This window comes from Lates calcarifer, linkage group LG20 (genome assembly GCF_001640805.2).
Source record: "Lates calcarifer isolate ASB-BC8 linkage group LG20, TLL_Latcal_v3, whole genome shotgun sequence".
NCBI classification, from domain to species: domain Eukaryota; kingdom Metazoa; phylum Chordata; class Actinopteri; family Centropomidae; genus Lates; species Lates calcarifer.
In genome coordinates this window covers 1,106,794-1,122,729 of record NC_066852.1, presented here as the reverse complement: position 1 = coordinate 1,122,729, position 15,936 = coordinate 1,106,794, and the positions used below count along the sequence as shown (strand labels likewise).

Genomic DNA, 15,936 nt, shown 5'->3' with positions numbered 1-15,936 from the left:
GCCAAACTTAATAGGTTACATATGCAGTTAAGTCGACAAATAACATAATAAACTTCGCCTGTTGACGCTGTAAACATTGCGACCGTAAAGCGAACACGACAGAGTCGTAAAAATGCAACATGGCGACCACAATGACAGGACGTGGTGAGAGAGCTGCAGCTCAATTATGTAGAAATTTAACATCAGTTACGTCTTTTGATGATGTTTTAACTGATTTGTATTTGTTTTCAGGTATCGCTTTTCTTAGGAACATATCTGGAGTGTTACAGCTCAAGGTAAGAACGTGAACATGCGCAGCTAACGTAGCTCTGTCACTGCAGAAGGGCAAATCAACTGAAGTCGATTGGTTGTATTTGCTACTTAGATACTAATCATGTTACACTGAGGTTATCTTTGCACGATAACAATGGCGGCGATCGAGGTAACACTGAAATATTCACTAATTTGTGTAATCATATACACCAACATACGTAATTTGTATGTAGACAGATGTAGGTGTCGACTCTTTTTACCCATGTAATAATAACAGTTATTAAATATGAATCAGCCCTTCAGACTGTAAACACTTTAACTGTCACCACAGAACTCGGTGGAGTTTGTTTTCAGTATGACATGGTAATTTAATTACTGGTTCTTAAAGCTGAGTATTTCAGTAGACAGAGATCTGTAGCACCTCCCAGAGGGCAGACTTTGGAATAGATTAGAGTAGAGCAGAGTGAGATTGGTTGAATCTGTTCTGTTGATTTACTGTACTGTTTCCTGCACATCTCTCCAGGCTACAGGTTCTGGGTGGCAGTCCTCAGCAGCTCTCATGTCTCCACACCAGCTCTTCACTGGAATCAAAAGCCTGGGAGAAGAAGAACCTGAAGGTGTATCCACCTCAGCTGCCAGACGAACCCCGCAGACCGGCAGTGAGTCTTTGTGCTTATGATAAAATGAAGTGCACTCAGATGTCACCTGTAGGAAACCGAGTTGATATAATCGCTAACCACAAAGTTCAGAATGTATATGTGTGGTTATATGTGTTATACATCAGCCAAGGAATAAATTCTGCATGTCAGTGTAAAAGCTGGTTCTTGTCTCTGCAAACATCAAACCAACACTTTCGGTATTTCTTTTCCACAGGAGATCCACCACAGCAGGAGGCAGATTAAGTACAGCAAAGACAAGATGTGGTACCTGGCCAAAATGGTAAGGTTTTTCTCATCCATACATTTTTCTTCTTATCTTATGTAGAACAAAAATAAATCTCATTTCAATAGACATTTTCCATATGGTATCTGTCATCATGACTGTACAAACCTTTTATTTGCAGGTAAAAAGCAGCCTCCTCACACCTCACAGGTTCATGTTGTTGTTTCATCTCACTGTTTGTTCTCCTTCACAGATTCAAGGGCTGAGCATCGATGAGGCCATTGCCCAGCTGGAGTTCAACGACAAGAAAGGCGCAAAGATCATGAAAGAGGTTTGTAGCATGTGTGTGTCACAAATGAATGTTAATCAAATTCCTGTATAATATTTGTTTCCCATTTTCACTGCTTTTTAATTCACTAAGATGTCACTTAGTGTTTCAGTCCATCCCCATCAGAGAGGCGTATTTATGAATGTCACAGCTCTTTATGTGTTTGTTCCAGGTCCTTCTTGAAGCTCAGGAGAAGGCAGTCAAGAATCACAATGTAGAGTACAAATCCAACCTGTATGTAGGTGAGTGTCTGTAGCTCCGAGGGGTTTTACTGCACAATATGACACACAATACAACACAACACCCTGCAGCTGGATGGCTAAGACCAAAAACATGACATTTGAAATAACGCTTTGATATCATATTATTGGACACTATAGATATGAAAAAGTTTGAATGAAATGAAAAAGTTTTGTTTCCCAGAACTACTCTGTAATGTCATATCAGTCATCACATGCTGTTAGCTAAAGAATATAAGCAGCAGGTTTTATTTGAGTTCAGATGCTGAGCAGAGCGAGTCATTTATATAGAGTGGCAGCTGTAATTACAGATAAGCTTAGAGTCACCACCATCTCTGTTATTTTGACCAGTTTTCATTCAAAGGCACCTCTACGAATTCAATGAGTTGTACTGTCCCTTATCTTTCTCTCTCTGTTTATCTCATCCACTCTTTTCATTACACACCGTCCCCTCCTGCAGCTGAGTCCTACTCTGGCAAAGGAAGGTACCTGAAGAGGATCCGTTACCATGGCCGCGGGATGTTTGGCATCATGGACAAAGTTTACTGTCACTACTTCGTCAAGCTGGTGGAGGGCTCGCCGCCCAAAACAGTGGAGAAGACCAGCTTCGACCAGGCCAAACAGTACGTCCAGAACCTCAAGAGCCGAACCATCATCCACAGTCTATAGATCATGTGACTGTTTCACATGTACCTTTTACTGTATGCCTCTGTGTGTGTATGTGTCCTGTGACATTTGTAAATAAAAAATGATTGAATGGATAACAAGGCCTTTTTTAGTGTTGTCTTACACTGTACATGTGTGTACATGAAAATATATTTGAATCACACTTAAAATGCAACATTTTTAACATGTAGTGCTGCTCAGTCATTCCCAGATATCTCTCAGAGAGTGGACTCCTCTGTCTCCATACTGTCCCAAAACACATAACCAATTTAAGAGAGCTCAGATCTACTGTTAAAACTACTGTTTGTGAGAAGAAGTGACAGATTTTTTACTTTTATTTTTCAATTAATCCCAAATCTTTACTTTTAGCAGTTGAAGAAATAGCGGCTGGTGCAAGCCACTGGAAAACCTGACGTTATAATTGCAGTTTGCCAGTAGTTTGCTGGTGACGCTCCCTCTACTGCACCTCTTTTTGTGCCACCCACCCTCAGGAAAATAGAGCTCCAAGTGTGTGTCTGTCATACTGTCACTGCTTCACTGTGATGGGTTTGGTAGCTGTGTTAGTGTGACAGCAATCGCCACAACTCCTCCCCATGAGTCCAGACCTGTCAGCCTCACTCTTCCTCATCCCTTCACTTCGACCACGGCTCTGTGAGAAAGTGGCCTGCATTCATTCTCAGAGCTGCCTTTATAAAATGCAGGAAACAATGAGCTGGAAGTGACTGGCTTCAGTCTGGTGAAAAGGGGAACACGTCTATGTTTTTAAAATGAGATTACATAGGAGCCAGCAGTCTTCTCGACCTCCCCCCAACCAGAACACTATTTCTCTTGGTTGTAAAATTAAAGATGTAACAGTGATTGTGCTAATGTTTCACTAACCTTCCCATTATTTTTCGAAGGTTTGCCTGTTCATTTAATTAGTTACTTTTCCCATCCTGTTTTTGTTGTTTCTGTTGTTGCATTTGCATTTTTATCTCAGACTCCCACAGAATGTAATTATGTTTGCTATGTGGTGTCTTTCATGTCTTCATCTATTTATTATTTGCATTCTCTTTTAAATCTCTCAGCCTCCTACTAATAATCATTGTCTGTTATTTTTTTAATGAACTGAAAATAGAGGAATTTTTTTTTTAAAAATGTGAGGAGAACAAACTGAGGGACCTGGGGATTTGTATTTTCTAAAGGTCAGAGTGTCTCAGTGTTGTTCAGACCCAGAGCTTTTGGTCTCTGCTGTTCCTAATTGGCCGTCCACCTCCTCTTCCTGATGTGAGTGAGCCAGCTTGTGTATCTGCCTGTCACCACATCCCTCCAAAACCCTTGTCAGCTCTGAGCAGCTTTGAGTGTATTTTCAAATAAAATGCAATCTGCTGGCCCCAATTTCAGCAGACAAGTGCCCTCAATCTCAGGTTGGAGGCCGGCTCGGTCCCACAGCACAAAGCTGCACCGACTTCTGAAAAGAGCAAAAGGCTTCGTCTTCCTCTTCGCTACCTGACGTTCCCTCTTTCCTTCCTGAGCACCAACATGCTGACGACATCCCACAATTACAACTGGCCACTTGGCAGTGGGAAGCTGGTGAGGGATCATTAGCATCTTGAAGTAAAAACTGACCAGGGCCATGATGGGCCAACCAGATGCCCAGTTAGATTTGGTCTCTGTGAGGATTAACTTCTCATTTCAACAGGAAAGACAGGTTCAGTCTAGCATCAGCATCCCTGATAGATGCCGTCTGCAGGATTCACTTTTCTGGAGGATCCATCTAGAAAAAAAGGGGACATGGCTTCACCGAGTTAAAAAGTTGCTTTTTGATGATGCACAAACTTCTTTGGGTCCATTGAGCTGCTAATTAACCAAAATGAATCTCTAACTAAACACTGCTTTAATCATTACAACAATAGATAGTGCAGTTCAAGTGTGTAGTCTGCTGGGTTTTTTTCAAGGTGGAGTAAAAACCTTTGCCAAAAATCCATGGCATGACTGGTTAGTGTTCCCTTAAATATACTGAGACTAATTATAAGATTGAATGGATCCATGAAATCAGTAAACTAAGTAATGATGCATTCAGGAGCACTGGGAAAAGTGTTTCAACCATAAAAAACAACAAATTACTGCACTGACTTTTGTTTTCCACAAACCATCTTCCCTCTCCAACTATAATCATGAAAAGACCGACCGACTCACACGCACACAACCTGTGTGACGTCTCTACCAATTAGTCTGCATTGTACAGATGACTGCCTCTGCCCGGCAGCGACGGACACACAGATACACACTGAGATTGAAGTGAAAAATGTTTGGCAAAGCTTCGGCCAATAAACCTGAGAGGCTCGGAGTCCATCTGGGCTTTCTGTCAGATAAGAGCAAGTTTCTGTGAGTCATGTTGGTGAAGCGGCAACACCGCTGATTAATGGATGTTAAGATGCCGTGCCATTTGTGTGAGAGGGAGGGAACAGCCTGTTGAGAGACTGTGTGCAGAGTTAGTCACTCAGCTCTGGTCTTAAACTTTATTCCTAACTTTTTATTAAACGACAGTGAAGAAAACTGAGAATATCTCAAAGGCCCAAACCTAGTGTTTTTTCATGCTTTAGCCCATTTACTTTACATCACAGCTGATCATTTTGCTATGGATGATATCAGTGGACCTTGAGTTGGACCATCCAGCCAGGGACATTTGTTACATGTCACAACCCTGTCTCACCCCTGTCCTGTCTGTTTCTTTACCACGAGCTGTCCAATAAAGATTAAAATAAAGAAAAAAAAATGTTGGAAGAAATTCTTACATAACCCCCCCCCACACACACACACACACTGTAAGTACATACAAAAATAAGACACCGTTTTCAGAATAGAAATGTGTTTTGTCACTGGTGTGGTGAAACATTTATTTTCCTCCACTGTGGTTTTCATTAGAAGTCACATAAATAAATGATCAAAAATTGAGAAACTACGCTTCTATCCAGCTCTGTTTCCCACCCCCCCACCATCCCTCTGCAGGGGTTACATGTGGTTACATGAAGTGAATTATGTATCATCTATTTCCAAGCATGAGCTCATCCAGCAACAAGACAAGTTCAAACATGCTACCAGTGCTGGGAATTAACTCGAAGACAGACTCAGATACTCTGGACTTTATTATTCATGTCGAGTGAAACTGTGCATTGAAAAACACCGGGCCACCACACACATATACACACACCTGGATAAAAGAAGAGGATGTCATGATGCTTCCTTTCATTTGTTTTTAATGTCGCTTGTCGGTCAACGTGACTCGATGGCCCAGCGGAGCCTCAGATTGAGAAACAAATAGAAATCAGAAGCCAGTTGTGTGGGGAGTGCCTCAGGGTGTTATTCATTTCCTTTTAACTTTTCCATTTTATGTTTTTTTTCTCTCTCTCCCTGTCTCTCTGTGGTGGCGGTGTGCAGAGAACGACAGCCACAAAATGGTGTTAGCTCCCAAATGAAATCTTCGGCACAAACACCACAGAGCAGGCTGCCTGCTGGCTGGAGCTGGATGCTTTGCCCTTGAGAAACAAATCCAGACACGAAACACTTTGTTAGCTCTCTGGACAGCCTCCAATAAAGCTACATTCACCACCACCCCCACCAAAAAAGCTCACAGTCTTTATCTCTCTGAGAAGGGTGCATCTGTTTGTAAAAGAAAAGAAAGGAAGAAGAAGTAGTAATGAAAGAATCTGAACACTTGTCTGTTCTTGTTGCAGTTCAATATTTTAGCCAGAGTGTTTTTGGAAACAACAACAACAACAAGGCTTTTTTTAGGGACTTAATTTCCTCATCACACTCTTCAATAGAAGAGATCCCTTTGCTCCTTTCATTCTTTCAAGTATTAAATAAGTGCTACAGGCATGAAAAGTGGATGTCAGAGGTTTATTATTTCCTTCATAAGAACAGTGTCTGTGGTCACCTTGAATTAATATCAGCCACAGGGAATTTTTCACAGCAGAAAAACAGAAACTACTTAAACTATTACTGAACTCCACCTCTCCACTGTCCTTCTGTGTTCATCCATCCATTACTGCTTACCAGCGTTGTGTTAATGACAGGGTTTTAGTATGCTTACAAAGAACTACAATGTGTCACCGTGTCAACAGGGAACAAGTACTTCTGTTCTGAATCACCATACACAAGGGTTGGGCCTGACGTTCCTGAGAGGAGTGAGACGTGATGAATTGTACAAATCAAGATAATGGCACATGTTTGGACAGTCTTTCCTCAAAGGTACGCAAAAAGTGAAAGAAGAGACCTTCAGAAAGTTTTAGATAATGTGATTCTCTACTTGAGGAATGCCTCCCTGTGGAAGTGAGCAGTTCTACTCTGCATTTCCAAGCTTATTACTATCTGCTCCACTGATATGGCACTGCACTCCCATCCCACTGTCAGACTGTCAGTGGATAGTATTTTTCTTTTTTTAAAAAAAAGGATCAAATTGATGCAGCAGGACCAGAGATGTAAAGATAGCATCATTTTTCACATCTTCCTGGCACATAGATTACCCATAATCCATCTCAACCACTGACTTATGTGAATGATGTGCATGAATCACTTCGAGTCTGTTTGTTCAAGTCTCTGGGCTTGGTTACCCAATTTTAGAAATGCGTAAACTTCCAATGAGAACACCCCTGAAAGGCCAAGTAGATACAGATCTGGGTTCAGATCCCCCAGCCCCACTCTGCTTTGTATTGATGCCTCGTTCAAGAGCACAAGACATGAGCACTGTTCTGCAGCTCTCCTCATTAGGTCCATAAACTCTTTGAAATGAAGCTCAGAGAAAAGAGACAACTGAGAGCAAACACATGAGAATTAAAATAATGATTTAAACATGTGTTTATATGATACATGTAGATGACTGTTGGAAAATTCAGTGGACCCTGCAGCCAAAGTAACAGGATTTTGAAATTTGAAAAAGGTGGCAAAATGCCTTTTGGTGAAAATTTGCTGATGAGGAGATTTGTGATCAATATTCAGTTCACTCTTTTCTTTCTAATGTAAAAGTGCTCAGGATTCAGATTCTCAAATTAATAACACATGGTATTACAGATGAGAGATCATTTTCATGTTATCAATAATTTTCCCTGCAGGTTTTCTTAACCCACATCAGAGTCTTGGTGATGTGTGTCCTCCTGTATTTTCAGTGCACTGGGTGTCACTGTTGCATCACATCTGAACCCTCCCTGCTCTAAACTGGCACATCAGAAGCTTCAGCACAGCAGCTCAAAGCCTGAGAGTTGACAGAGCGCTGAGGACGGCTTCCCTCAACATGTCTGCAGACTTCTCCAACAGATCACATCCCATATGAAACCAGAAACCTAGAGACACAGAAAAGCAATCTGGCACAATCTTGCTGGGTATGTGCGCTGCATGTCTTTCAATTCATCAAGGGCGAATTTCAATATTTCAATTCGTCACGCATGCTGCAGCTCTCGGCACAGAGATGTGTAGTGCAGGGACGATGTGCAGCAGGCTGAGAAAAAAGTACTATTAAAGACGATTACAGTAAAATTGACTTTCTGTAATTCTGATACTGTGTGTGTGCATTCCAATGTTTCATTACAGCTGTACAATAGTTAATCAAATGTCCAGGCATACAGCCCTGAATGACAAGCACCACTGCATTTGCACTGATGCCAAAACCCCACAGTGATTCCTCTCCACTCAAATCCAGCAAAGGCCTAAGTCTAAAGCCAAGTCAAATTTTCCAGTGTCAAAGGTGCAAAGTCTCACCTCACATCTACCAGGCTTTGTCCAAATCTGAATTTTCTGACAACAAATCTGGACCTTCATTTAAGCCCATTGACTCTAAGTTCCTCTGGTTCTACCCTTTGTGGCACTGTACAGCTGGGCCACACAACAGTTTTAAGGGGCTAACTGCAGCTGACAGCCTAAATGGTTGTTGGTGTGCTTCTCAAAGCCGTAAAATGTAAATGCTGTTGTCCCTGTGGAATGAATGTATGAAAACTCAATATTTTCTGCTGCTTTGAACCTGATGAACCTGACATTTGGGATTTAATATAAATAAATGTGTCAATATTTGAAAGTTATGAACGTTTCCCATCAGAATTGTCTTTTTGTCAGTGTGGAAACTCTAAAAACACCATCAGGAGACACAGTGGAGTTTTTGCATCAACACTCAACAAAGGACACAGTGTCATACAATGATACTCCTGTTGTAACAGTGAGTAGAAAGACAGAGGCAGTGCTGAAAACTCATTCACTATTCACTGCTCATTGCATAGGGGATTCTATTTAGAGGACAACACTATGACAGATGACAACACTTTAATTTTTCTGTCTGTGCACTATGATGGTAGTTGGCTCTTGGTTGGTGACTGTATGGTACTTTTCATCTGACATTCTGGGTAAATTTGAGTCAACTGATTTTGGGTATAATAATACTTGGTAGTGGCAGATACACTGCATAGTGTAATTTATAGAGAGAAGTATAGTGAACATGCAGTTAGCTTCTTCTACTCTGGAAGAGGTGGAGGCAGTGGAGAGGAGTGGAGGCTGCTGTCATCTCTGATGGATGAACACAGAACTAAACAGAAAACAAAGGTGTAATTTTACATCCAACCGGTTGTGCTGTTGTTTGGTAAATATTCACAGCATCACCCACAGTCAGCTGCATGGGGACAGTCAAAGCTCTGCTGAACATTTTGACTTTATTTGACAGAAGTAGAGAGTGATAGGAACTGGCAGAAAGAGGAAGAGAGAGCGGGATGACACAAAGCCAAGGAATCCAACCAGAGATGTTGTGACATGTTATATGATGAGCTGGGCTACCAGGACAGGACAGTACCATAGGTAAAAATAAGTATAACTCAAGGAAAATGATAAAATTATCACCATGAGTCATGAGTGTATTTATTTACTTCCTCTGCCAAACTTGCCTTGTTGCCTTGTGCCACTTCTGCAACACCTTCTTTCTAAAGAATTATTAATAGACAAATGTGGCGTGTGAAGGGTTCATGCATTTCACTGAAACTGACTTCAGTAAAATAGTTTAAATGAAATGTGATAGTGATTCAAACACAGACAAGAGGTCAGGTCAGATCTGATCGTCTCCCCTATATGATTTCAACCTATGTATTATTATTATTGTTGGGCAGATATAAAATTAGATGTGCCACTGTCACCATTTGAAATACAGTATTTGCAGAAGTGGGTGAAGATCAGCTGAAACAAGTAACCTTCTAGTTGAATATAAAATTTTAATGTGGATGAGACTGTCACAGCTGTGTGGTTGTTGAAATTAAAAAATGATGCACCCCTCTCCAGCCAATCAGAGATGAATATTCTCAGTGATCATAAATTGGTTTAACTCTACCATAATCCCTCTCAGCTCTTTAAATGTGAAGCATACGTTCCCTCTGTGAGCTAATTTGGTCCTGACTTTTACTCTGTATTTACAGTGTTAGTGCAGCAGTTGCACCGTCTCTGTCACTTGAATTAGAGCCAAAGTCAGAGGAGCCCACGTTTGTTTCTCCCTGTTGCTGCGGGGAAAGTCACCTGATGCCCGGAGATGCTGGAGATCAGAGGCTCTCTGGTCATAAAATGGCCCATAAACACAGAAACAATCAAGGGAGAACCCGGCGTGTGTGTGCGTCTCACATTGTATACTGAGTGTAGAGAACACATTGAATGTGTGTTTGTGTGTGTGTGAAGGCCAGGTGGGATGTAATTGCCCGCCTCCCTGCCTGAAATTCACTAAAGCTAAACGTTAACTCTATGCTGAGCCAAACCTTCTTTATTAACAAGGAACATTGCACCTCTATCCAGTTAATGAAATATTGATTTGGAAATTGTATTGTAAGACGATGGAAAGCTTTTAAAGCGCTTAGTGCCTTTGCTCAGAGCCAGCTTCATCAGTTATTATTTTTTAATGGTATTATTTGAAAATGCTCCTAAAGCAGAGAGCAGTTTTCCCCAGGCTTGGCGTGCGCTGTGTCCATGATTAGCGTCATATTTCTGTACTGGGGGAACTCAGGGCCCCGAATGGCTGCATGTTTTTTTAATGAAAGATGTTGGCATCAAACTGAGTTTCATAATGACAGCGACAGTGGGACATTGCTGATTTAATGATGTGTTTGTTCCTATTCCAGTCGAGCTGTTAAAAGAGAAATTTAAAAACAGGGAATTAGTCACATTTCCAAATGTAGTTCACAATCAGCGACTCAGTATAATGGGATAGTGCGTCTCTGGTGTCCGAGCCGGGCCAATTCTGAAAACCTCATGAATCAAAAATGACAAAAATTTGAATGTGTCTGCACTGTAGAGTCCATCTGTACAGTATAGATAAGAAAATAATCCAAACCAAATGGATGTCACTTGGTGCTTGAATTTGGTTATTTTGGTATGTGTGTTGAGCAGCAGACTTTGGTGAACTTCACAACTAAAACTGTGAGATGAAACTAACCATCACGGTGAATAAAAAGCCAAAAATCATCTTTACTGTGTGTGTACATATGAAAAAGAAAACTGCCCCAAAACTAACACACGCTTGCTTGCATCAATAATTTCCATTCTATTTAACTTGATTGTGCTGGAGTGACGCCTCAGATATAGATACCTCAAAACACTGGCACATAAACAGTCTGCATTGTTAGAATAGAAGTAACTGGGTTAACTGATCCATACAATCTGTAAAATTCAGTATAAAAAAGACATCAACTACACCTGTAAGCAAAAGACGTATCGCACACAAGCCTCAACAGTCAAATGCCCACCTTGATGAGCACCTGCGAGCATGGATTAAGTATTTATGTTTTAATCCAACAAGATATGTGGTAGATTAAAAACAGCCTTGTGGCCTGGATTGATGTGAGAACTGAGGATGAACCCTCTCCCTCTCCTGCCTGATGAACTGCTTCTAACAGCTACTCTGACATCAACCTTTTTAACAGATAGCGTTGGTAACAATTCACTAAAATATATATATATATATATTCACTTGTGGTTTTATCTGTTGTCTAATTCCAGGTTAAAGTATGATTGGTTTCAACAACATGTCTTGCCAGTAGCGGTGCCCCTGTTGATCTGGATAATTCACAAAGAATGCTGATAGCAGTTTTCATAGGGGACTGTTAGTTTGGAGGGGGATAGGCAGAAATCTCAATCTGATATTTCTGTAATGGTCCAATATTTTTACCCAACTCATGAGGGAGATATCTGACTCTTTGGCAGATAAGCGCTCCACTGAGTTCACCAGCTAGTTGCTAACTTTGTGCCGCTGCTGTTTGGTGCTGTGCAGTGAATATATAAGAGCTTTGCCAGTGACAGGAGCTGCCTGGAAACAAGGTTTATGAGAGCGGTTAGAGTGAACCAAAACTGCAACCTAAAACCAAAACAGTGACAGAAGCTTAAAAGCTTCATAGAGCCCAGGAGAACTGCTGCATCACTGCAGGGTAACAGTTCCCTTTGAGTGACCCCTTTCACATTACGCACAGTCTGTATAAAAATACTGATAAAAGCTGTCAGAGCAGTTCTAACACTGATTAGACGCTTTGTTTGCAAGAAAACTCCTCTGCTGTCCTCCCACTGTCAACTCCTAAAACACTGTTTACATTTTAAAAGTAGTATCATCAGCAATCTATGTCCAAACAGTGACTGAGGTACTTAAAACTTGAACAGGCTGCATCTTGTGCACCAACACAGGACTTACTGCTTGTTTGGGTGAGTGACTTGGAGATAATTTGGACTTTCATCATCTCACCCTTTAGAAAAAAGGTGCAGTTTACATGACCACAGCAAGCACAGGGTGGCTGCTGGGCAGCTTTCCATCCACTGACTGTACTTTAGTGACTCTGGGCTGAAGTGTGTGGATTCAGCCGGAGGTCATCGTGGTTTATTACACACAGTCCATCAGAGCTGTTTCCATTCAGCCGACCTGTAACACACGTGCAGGCTAATCACACTACGGACAGCGCCTCTCACACTCTGCTCAACCGCCGCTTCACTCGATTGAAAAGCACAACGTTGTTCACACTTCAGTGCGCTCAGTCCAGCCTTTGTTTTCAGTCCCAGCCCCAGCAGCCCCTCCTCCTCTTATTTACCATCCCAATACAAGCTTTAATCTAATTTGGACCAGACAGAGCAGTTCATGTCTGTGCAGTGACACAAAACAGACCAAAGACAAGATCAAAAACACCAGCCAACATTTTGCTGTTGATGTTGAATATATCTTTGATTGTCAGTTGCTACATGTGTGTGTGAGAGAGTATTACATGCTGTAAAACATAGTATTTTGTAAACTCTCCATTCCCACAGGTTATTGTCTATCAGATATCATCTCTCAGGTGACAGCAGGCACTGGGTACAGATAGTCCCACTTCAGGGTTAGGAGCATCTGTTCCACCAGTTTTCCTGGCGTAACAGAGTACATCTCCAATTTAGCAGAATCAGAGATATCATCTTTCTTATTCCATCATCTTCCTCTTCAAAAACTTGGTGCTACATTACCCACGATGCTGCTACTATTACATATGCTGTAATACTCCAACACTTGTAAACAGACTTTGATATATAAAGTCAGTGTGATTCCCTTTACTTCCTGGCCTGTGGCAGTCAAACAATGTATACAAACGAGACATCAGTCTGAATTTACTAAGGGCTATCAAGTCTATCCAGTTTATGTTTTGGCAACAATTAAAGTTTTCTCCTTTCAGTCATTTCATTTGACTTGAGATCCACTTGGAAGGCACAGTCCATCATAGCTACCTTCCTTTTATTATACTTATTTTAAAGTTGAGTTTATGCCATAGTGCAGTTGGAAGTGTTAAGACTGATGATGAATATGAGGACACTCCAACATCTGAGCGAGAACAGAACCTTTTCACAATATCAAAGTTAGATTCCCGTTTGTTTTCTGAATTTGTTTTTCCATCAGCACAGCTGGTGAATGCAGAGCTTTTCAGCAGCCAGAGTTTTCCAACTCCTGCTGCCATCATGGTTGGTGAGGAGATCACAGAAAGTCAAACTCCAACAACTTTCTCCAGCTCCACAGGCAGCGTGTGCGCTCACCTGCAGGACCACCACCACTCCACTGGATGTACACGAGGGCCCCATGCAGGACCAGATGTTGTTGTTGTGTTGCTACTGCAGAGTCACTCATATTTTCATTAATCACCATCCCAACACCTCTCCTCTTAAACAATCGAGCATATGGGCCGCCGTGTCTGCCACTGTGCCCGCAGCAAATGCGGCGCACAGCCTGCAGTTCATCAAGGTCCCACATGATGAAACAGCCCGAGCCGCTGATCTCCCTCTAATTTAATGATAACTATCACCTGTTCTCCGAGCGCGGCGCCACACTCTAGATGGTTTGTGAGTAATTGGTCTGTGCCTTTTGCTTGATTAATTTGATTGCTACATTTTTCACTGTCCCCTCTCTGGTGATTGCTCTGGCACTACAGGTGCTGGGTTTCATTAATTACATCCTTAATTGGTTTGGAAATGTTGCACGCAAGTTTGTTTTGGGGGAAGGTTGTGGTTTGTTGCGAATGGCAAAACATCTCAGTGTGTTTCTCCCACTTAAAAAGATAAATGAACCTCATCTTTTTAGCAGATTGTGGCAAAGATTCCAGGAGGCATCGAAACTCAAGGACGGCAAGCTGCTGGGACTCATGGAGGTAAGATTGAGAAGTCTGGAAACTAATTCACATCCTTGTCCTCTCATTAGTTCTCTGTGATGAGTTGGATGTATTATCTAAAGACTGATATATGACTCCAAAATAACAGACGATTGACATGTAAAGACCCCAGGAATGAACCTCCTTGATGGTGATCAGTTGTGACCAGCTGCAACTTTTGATGAAATATGATGTCTCATCAGCACTTTGGCATGTCCAAGAACACACCTCAGGGAGGGGGTTCAAAACAATCCTTCCCCAAAGCTGCATTCCCTCTCAATAATCATATATATATCTGGTAAAAAATAAAGCTGACACACTGTGATGGATTACCTACAGTAAAGCTTCGCCTCTCTGCATGGCTTGCTGAAATGAATCAAAACCACTGACTGGGTAAAAAAAGGGGACATCAAATCGAAAAGACCACCAGTAGGACCTGTTATTTACTTTGTTGATTTTACACTGACTTGTGATAGCCATTTGATTTTTGTTTAGGCATTAAAATATGCATTAGTCAGTGCCCAAAAGCTGAACACAAAGAGTAAACACAACTCTCATCAACAAATCAAAGTTTAAAACACTTTGATTGCATGGAGTCTTTGGAGAGGGAAAACATTTTAACAAGAATTGTGACAAGACAGGCAGTGTGTAATTGAAATAGCCTTATTTATCATCATTGCTTCAAAGAGTATAGAGCCAGTGATAGTAAAATTACCAACATGACAAATCTGAGGATGCACAATGCACAAGACAAAAATCAGGCTTCAAAAAATCAAGGTCTTTACTCAAGGCAAAGAGTTTGGTGCACAAGCAGTCAGGCAAACAAAACCAAAAAGTGCTGAGGCTGAGCCGAGGTCAAAAAACAGAAACTGGTCAAATATTAGAGAGCAAACAACACAGGGAAATGGATGGTACACTTGCTACAGGCAACAAAGACAAACAGGGGGGGGGGGGGCACACAAACTAAATACTCTGGGAGGGGGGAGACACAGGTGTAACACATCAGGGCGGGGCAAACAATCACAAGAGTGGGAAAAGCACAAAGGCAGGAAGTAGAATCTTGTATGTAAGTGACATCAAAATAAAACAGGAAATAACTCAAACAGGGAAAAACAGAAAAACAGAAAAACAAAAAAACAAAAAAACAAAAACAACTGGTTCTACACATGTCTGCAGTGGATGTGGTCCTTCAGCACTTGCATGGAAATTTTTGTCTGTCTTGCATTACTGAGTTGTGAATCATTGATAGATCTGGAGGCAGGTTGTGGAAAGATTAACAAGAGAAAAAACATATTCCTGCCATGCAAAATTGATTACTTTTTGCACTGCTACTTCTCTAATCTGTCTTTTAAAAATCCTCTTTAGTTTGAGAATTCTACCTCTACTAATATTCAAATAAGAATCTAAGAGAAAATCTAAGAGTCTAAGAACTGAGAGTCTAAGAACTGAAAATCATCCATTTGTTCAACATTTCACAACTCAGTCATTATGCAACATGTTGTGTCATGCTATGATGGATTGCAAGTAGAAAAATGTTTCTTTTTAAGGAGTGACACACTAACCAGGCTGGAACCAGCACTATTATGACAGAGCTTCTCCCCCGTCAGGATGTCATTATCAGTAACTCTACTGCAGCTTTTTTCTCATCTCAGGATAACAATACCTGCACAACTGATTCCTTAACCATTCAACACATAGTTTATTGCAGAATAAAACTGTAATGTAAGATATAATATGTAAAAACAATATTATCTTTTTAGGGGAATGGACTGCATCTACATAGCACTTTTATCCAAAGGTACCATGCAAAACACTAGCCTAACCATTGGGAGCAATTTGGGATTAAGTGTGTCTTGCCTACCCTGCAATTAATGGACAACCTGCTCTACCTGCTGATTTGTTTTTCAATTACAGGTCCACCTTCAGGTAA

The 15,936-nt window shown here is 41.2% G+C and overlaps 1 protein-coding gene across 1 annotated transcript; it reads left to right on the top strand.

The window, feature by feature from the left end:
- The first annotated feature begins 104 nt into the window (after positions 1-104).
- mrpl22 (mitochondrial ribosomal protein L22) lies at positions 105-2,468 on the top strand. The gene is made up of 7 exons (XM_018700566.2): positions 105-144; positions 232-283; positions 776-911; positions 1,126-1,191; positions 1,388-1,465; positions 1,635-1,704; positions 2,162-2,468. Exons 1-7 carry the CDS (start codon positions 120-122, stop codon positions 2,368-2,370), a joined length of 636 nt encoding a protein of 211 aa, XP_018556082.1. The 5' UTR covers positions 105-119; the 3' UTR covers positions 2,371-2,468.
- The last annotated feature ends 13,468 nt before the right edge of the window (positions 2,469-15,936 follow it).

Bases quoted from the DNA above. Each gene is read 5' to 3' on its own strand.
- mrpl22 (XM_018700566.2), top strand. From the start codon at position 120: ATGGCGACCACAATGACAGGACGTG. The intron at 284-775 runs GTGAACATGCGC...ACATCTCTCCAG, and splicing joins TTACAGCTCAAGGTAAGAAC to GCTACAGGTTCTGGGTGGCA. The intron at 1,466-1,634 runs GTTTGTAGCATG...TGTTTGTTCCAG, and splicing joins GCGCAAAGATCATGAAAGAG to GTCCTTCTTGAAGCTCAGGA.